General features: G+C 41.8%; 1 protein-coding gene across 1 annotated transcript; it reads right to left on the minus strand.

Moving 5' to 3' along the window:
- Positions 1-2,059, minus strand: hoxa4a (homeobox A4a). The gene is made up of 2 exons (XM_066673493.1): positions 1,441-2,059; positions 1-998 (listed from the first exon to the last, which is right to left on the minus strand). Exons 1-2 carry the CDS (start codon positions 1,850-1,852, stop codon positions 664-666), a joined length of 747 nt encoding a protein of 248 aa, XP_066529590.1. The 5' UTR covers positions 1,853-2,059; the 3' UTR covers positions 1-663.
- Between the last annotated feature and the right edge of the window lie 5,145 nt (positions 2,060-7,204).

Below are 7,204 nucleotides of genomic sequence, written 5' to 3' on the forward strand. Positions count from 1 at the left end.
ATAAACTCATTTATTAATTCCACCAAATACAATCACTTGCATATACTAAAACAGCATGACATTATCCACCAATATACACATAACTAAATACACGAATATTCACAGCTTGGATGACGTCATATAGAACACACTCAAATACTTGGGACTAAGACAAACAAAAAATATGAGGGGCTTCCCCCTCCCATTAGGACGAGATTGTTCCTACATTTGTGCCTTCATGAGAATTTGTACATGCGTCACTTGACCCAACTCCGTGAACGGGGTTCCGATTCAAAAACGCACGCGTCATGCTTACAATCCACAACAACGGTGCTCCACAAGGATTCATCTCAACAGCGAGCACCCATACTTCAAGTGGAGTTGTGTTCTGTCATTGTTCTATGAAACAGAAGATACAAAATAAAAATAAGGAAAGAAAAGAAAAACAACCGTCATCTAGAACACGTTGGATGGGGTGAGTTTCCAGCTCTTTGTGTTTTTGTTGGTTTTGATGTGAGGAAGAGAGGCGAGAGCGGGATGAGGAAGAACAGGATTGAGACTGAGGCTGTCCCATCCAATGCTGAATAGAAAGTAACCCTGTGAAGCTCCGAACATCTGAATACTGCTCTGTGTTTCTTCTGTCTTGCTCAGTTCTGGTTCTGTTCCTGGCCGTTTCCACCGTCACTATAGACTGGATGAGCACGGCGTTGGAAGCAGCGTCTGCTGCTGCTGCTGCTGCTGGCTCGCGTCCGTTTTGATTTGGTGGCTGGGAGTCGAGGAGCTCGCGGAACGGACCTTGGTGTTGGGCAGCTTGTGGTCCTTCTTCCACTTCATGCGCCGGTTCTGGAACCAGATCTTGACCTGTCGCTCCGACAGACACATGGTGTGCGCGATTTCCACGCGCCGGCGCCGGGTCAGGTACCGGTTAAAGTGAAACTCCTTCTCCAGCTCCAGAGCCTGCTGGCGGGTGTAGGCGGTGCGAGACCTCTTGGGCACTCCTCCTGAATAGTTAGCGGTCACTAGACAAACAAACAAACACACAAACAAACACACAGGTGCTGTCAGTATTCACGGCTGATCTGTGACCGTGAACTCCCAGGACGAGCAGGCTACAGTCGACGCTGTTGTTTGTTAGTGTTCTTGACAGCGCGCCTTATTTTCACCCAGCTCTAATGAGTCTAATTCAGAGCTGGTCGAGCCAACGTGCCCAGAGCGAAAAGAATTATTAACGAAAACATTCGCTAAACACCGGGGAGTCTGTTGAGTTCACAACAGAAGCAGATGGCTCGGCAAGAAACAAAACAGACAATAAAATTTATGACGGTTCCTAATTACCGAGACAACGTCTCCGGGGGTCGTAAATCCCCCAAACGAGGGACTGAAAAACGCTACGGTGCTTGCTCCCGTCAAGCGCTCCCATGGACGTTTTCCAAAGGCTTATCGACCGTGACCAACACTTACCAGTATTAACGTGGACCTTCTTCATCCAAGGGTAGACCACCGGCTCCTTCCCCTTCGGTGGGCTGGGGAGAGCCTCCGTGGCGAGGCTGCAGTCCTTGGTCGCCGTCGTTCCAGAGCAGCTCTCAGCATTAAGGTGGGGCCCGTGGTTTGGAGGAACGGACTGAGCTTGAATGTGATGCCTCTCGCTGAATTCGACGAGGCCGTTGCTCGAGACGTTGCCGTAGTCATAGCCCGGGTCTTGGTAGTTGGTCCGCGGGTACGTTGCCTCCTCGTGATGGGGGAAGCCCGAGTCCTTCGGTCGCTCGTAGTATTCAGAAGAGACGGGGATATAGCCGTTCTGCTGGTACTCCTCACACGGCGGGAACGAGGGTTCGATGTAATTCGAATTGATCAAGTAGGAGCTCATGGTCATTAATTTGTGAAGTGCAACAATTCTAATTTTTATCGCGCTGTCGTTTTCCTGATCTCTCCAAAACCCACCTACTCCCCCCTGTCAAATGTACAAAGTTGCCTGGTCACGTGAGCAAAGCGGCCAATCAGAGTGCCGCGTGGGTGCCGTGTAAACAAGCACCAATAGCAGGCCAGACATGGGCACAACGAAAATTCGACCTGCCGTCCATGCATCTGTTTTTCCTCTAAAATAATAAAAAAAAAATAATAAAAAGAAATACATGTGGGAAATTGGGCCACATTTTTATCTGCTTATATTCGGGTGATATTTTATATAAAGGTGCGTGACCTAAAAATATTTGCCATCTGTATGTAACAGGACGGAGCTTCTGGAACTATAACCATCTGATATACACTTGATTGTTTGACCAGTTTCTGATTTCTCTGTCAAAGCGTGTAAGCAGTGAACCTGAGAGGCCCAGCTTTGATTGGCAGACACCTAAAAGCAGTTTCCCTGAACAAATCCCACCATGCCACCACACGCAAATACAAACAGACCCACATCGGCTCCATTATCTGATACAGAATCTGAGCGAGCCATCCACAGAAAGCATTCAGGGCCGTGTTATTGTTTCTGTTGCTCTAGATGCACCAAGACTTAGAACTATGTTTTGTCTCAGGTGATATCGAAACACGATCAACTGCAGGCACAACTCATACTAAAAACATAGTCCGTATTTAAGGCCATTTATCAAAGCACGTAAGCACAGATGTTTAAAACGAGAATATGAATAATCAGGTCAATATGTCATTAGCAGAGCATTTGAAGGGAAAGTGCCGAGCTAGAAGCACAGGTGATGCATCCGCGAGAGTCAACAGTGTCCCATCATGTGCTCTCATTTACAACAGCGTTGGAGTACGTACAAGTTTCTGTGCTTAACGGAAAAGCATTTATGTAATAAGACAAAGTCCTAACAACGTCATAACATTGCTATAGACATTTAGATACAACTCAGCGTCTCTGTAACTTACACAAACCTCAGTGACAGTATAAAAACGGATTTCACATAAGGTGCCACTTCATTATGTGTATTATCATAACACAAGCCGAGCTAAACTACCACTGATGAATATTATGACTGAAATGTGTAAGAATGAAGATATGGCGACACAATGCCCTTAAAAACAAAACATCTTTTCTCTGTTCCTTCATTTCTTCTTTTTCTTTATTTTTTTATATATGTTATTATTGACTATGGCGATGGAGGTGAGGATGATGACGTGATTTAGGCTTTATCATGTGCTTCTCCTCCGTTTATTATTCCACTTGCTTTCTGATGTTTTATTTTTTACCATTGAATGGTCTGTTCTGGAGCAAAACACAACAAAACCCCACACATTTATAATAATCGTTTTTGTATTTACACTGTAACAAGTGGAACAGGACAGAAGCGGACCAGACAGATTTTAGATGATGTGAAATAGGTTGGTGGCTTTTGTGCATCTACAAAATGTAATTCACTTAAACTCTTTGATATATGTGCGAGTGTGTGTGTGTGTGTGTGTGTGTGTACGTTTGGATGGACATTAATTTGCACGGCCTTTGTGAACGGCGATATATACATAGGCCCTGGTAATATTTATCACCAAAGCAAAGAATGTAACGAGCAATCAAAATAACATAATTCAACATAAATAAAGACTTTGAAAAATACACGGTTCATTTTAAGTGGAAGGTATAGTTTATTTGCTTTATTTAGAACTGACGAACCACACGTTTCTATATATGTCTGAAACAACTGCCATTCTTTTAACACAGTGTATTTAAATATTTAATACTTTCAGGTTTCACATCAGATGGCACTCCACATCTAGTATCAAAGGAAAGTAAAAGACTTTTAACAGTAGCGCAGCCCTTGTTTGCGTTGTATAGAACCATGTTAAAAAGGTTCTTTCAATTAGCATTTACAACAGGTTTTCCATCAAGAACCATTTAGCGAAGAACAATTTATGCATTCAAATGGCCCTTTGTTTGCTCACCATTCTACTGCTTTCACTATAGAGATTTTAAAGAACCATTACTGAATGTATTTCTGTGTAAATAACAAATAAGTTATTTATTACATGGACAGCCAGACAAGCTAGGTATTTCTGACCTCACGAGCCACAGCTCCTGCCCAGAGAAATGAAAATACAGCCTACCTCCTGCTCGTGACAGGCATCTATCTGGTCCTCGACACCTTCCCATTTTATTTCGGTTTATTTTTAAAATGAGTCCAATTAAAGAACCCTGACAGTTCTTCGCGAGCTCTCGGCCGGGGTAAAAGCACGCGCGAGCCATACGGTGTCCGAAGTGTTGGACTCCTGTTTCACCTCGCGAATTAATCGCCACACACACACACACACAGATAAGTTCGGCGTGACCTCTGAGTGACTCAGTTTCCATTTCGCCTCTGATTAATCTTGCTCATTGACAGTCTTTGTTAAACAACGAGGCGTGCCCTCCGAAACGACGACATTTTCATATTTGTTAGACGCAGTGACCTTGCTTTCACCCCGGCCTTGGACTTAGCTTCTCCCGGTGGGCTGAGACCCAGGGGAACTATCAGGGGCGCTCGTGGAGGTCACCACTCAACAGCATCCCCAAAAACATGGGGAAAAAAGTGTCAGCGAAAAACATAAGGCCGAAAGGGTGCAGGCCGAGATTCCAGCTTTTTGTATTAGTACAGGCTTTAGTGAGTGTGGACAGCTGTAACAGTGATGACATTTCCCAACTCAGCTATAGAGATTATTATCGTTATTATTATTAAAGCTATATTAATTATAATTGCTGTTTTGTTGCTGATAGTGTTGTTCTTGCTATTTTTTATATATCATTTTATTAGCAAGTTTGCTAAGCTAGTGTTACAAATACTTGGAAACTAGTTATGACCCTCAGGAAATTCCGTGCACTAAAACGAACCGGCCTTCCAATTGATCCTCCACTAACTTATTACCGCAAAATATCTTATATTTTCAAACAGCCGCAGTGTCTGATCTTGAGCCATTCGTAAAACCAACAGTAAAAAATATAAATGAAATCAGCTGTTGTTCCAAGCTTTTGGATCATAATAGCGTCCTTCCTTGAGACAAATGTTTTCCTCTTAACCTTCTAAACCCTGTGAATCCTTCTGCGGGTACAGATTTTCCTTCCTCACTCACTACATAGCTCACACATGCTAGTTTTACAAGTTCCATATAATTCCTAGTAGTTAATAAGTAACAAGCATTAATAATGAGAAATAATTTGTTGTTTATTTGTTTAAAACTTTGACTTAAGACAAATGTAAAAGCTGATTGGTGAAAGAAAATGAGAAATAATCCATAAATGAAAACGGAAATCTATTTATGCGTTTAAACATTAGTCCCACGTTTTAAGTTTAAATTTCACATTGATGAAGCAATTATATACAAATAAACATTTAGGGTATTTCATGGACGCGAGCTGCATTAACGTTTAAGGGATTTTCTGTAACAACACGTCAATTATTTGCGGGAGCAGCGCTGTGGGCTACAGAATATAAAGCACCGACTTGACATGAACAAAAGTTGCTTCAAAGCGTGCAGAGAAAATAGAAATCTGATTTTCCCCCACTTTTTTAAATTTGCTCTTAATGTGAAATGACTCAAATAATTTAGAAAATTGTAATCTGCAAATTGATTTAACAGATAAATTCAGTTCTTTCATTTGGCCTTTTGTTACATTTAACAAATGAGAACAGGCTCAACATTCAAAGCAAATGTGTGGGGTCTTTTCCAACCGAACACCACAACCAAGATAAGGCAGGTCAAGCCGCAAAGTGTTTAGAGAAGCAGTCTGTCAGAATGAGCTACACATACAGCATACACTAGTTTGGCACGGGACTATTTTCTTTACAGCGCGCACATATTGCCACGGTTTTCCTATTGAAAAAGGAAATGGTTTTGATATTCAAATATCAAGTGTTTGTGTGAGATTTCAATCTGCCAAACACCAAAAGCAGGGTGATGCAGGTCAATTCAGGCAGCGTTCCGACAGAGTCAGAATCAGCCATGATACCCAGAAGCTGCCCAACATGTGTAAAAGCTCACACAATTTCATTGGTCAAGCAATGTTGCTATATTATAATTCGCAAGGATGCATACACTTATAGATCATGTATACATTGGTAAATTTAAAAAAATCAATTAGTCAATCATTGTCGGGAAAACGAATCTAAATTTAAATCAGTCTAAACACGTAGCTCTTACTTTGGAACAATTGCACAAATTTCTAAACATTTATATATATCTTGCTATGTCTATTGTCATTGACAGTATTGACTTCCTTAAAGACGTTTTGCACGAACACAACAAACGTTGAAAACAGTCGATTGAGAACGAAATTAGAGTCTGTTGTCCACTGAATTTTAAATAAAAGTTTTGCACAAATAGTATAGATAAACATTACACATTAGAGCTTTATTTCAAAACTATGTTAAAACTATGACTTCAATTTCTGACATCCATAACAATTAACAAGGTTAAGAAAATGAGATACATGGATTTTTATTCTCATCAGTGTTTATGTAGACTACAAAATACAAATGTACAATAGCGACTTCTCGTAGTTCTTATTATTTAGAGTATTTGAACATATTGTGATATAACCGGGACCGCTGATATACGAATGGAAATGTATTTACAAAAATGCGTGTCTTAAGTTTCCTCCGGTCCGTTATCATACAACCTATTCGGATTAGCCCCTAAAGTGATACTTATTGGTCTATTTCGCTCTTACCGGTGGCATCCTTTGCCTTTTTTCATCCATTTTGTAGAAAAAAAAGAAACTGAGGAATGTTCTACTCTGCGGTAATATATGAGAGCGGAGGGGTATTTCGATAAGACGAAACCCCTTTAAGATTAGCCGGAGACAAAGCCTGTCCGTTACATCTGAACCGCGAAAAGGGAGGATATCAATCGTAGAATGCAAATTTTGCCCGGGTCTTTTTGCTCATCAAATCCAATTTATTCAAAGGAAATTCACCAATCAAGTCGTGTAATAAAACCCTGGACACTTAATCTTGAGCGCGCGGGAGGTGGGGGGCGGTCTCGGGAGGTCGCTAAGCGCGGGGTCACTCCGCTTGCAGAGTTCAGCGCGAGGTGAGCCTCGAGCTCACGGGATTCACAGCTATTCCATCTTTTGTGCCATTATAACACTGGCACCGCGCTCCACCACAACAGATGACGGCGACGTGCTTCTGCCGTAAACTTTTGACCCCGGACCCCCACACCAGCTCCCATCATTTTACCATCTTTAAGCATCGGTCCTTGCTCGCTTTCTTTCACACAAAACGAAAGTAAGAAAATAAAACCT

The sequence above is a fragment of the Hoplias malabaricus genome, chromosome 6 (genome assembly GCF_029633855.1).
Source record: "Hoplias malabaricus isolate fHopMal1 chromosome 6, fHopMal1.hap1, whole genome shotgun sequence".
In the NCBI taxonomy this organism is placed as follows: Eukaryota; Metazoa; Chordata; class Actinopteri; order Characiformes; family Erythrinidae; genus Hoplias; species Hoplias malabaricus.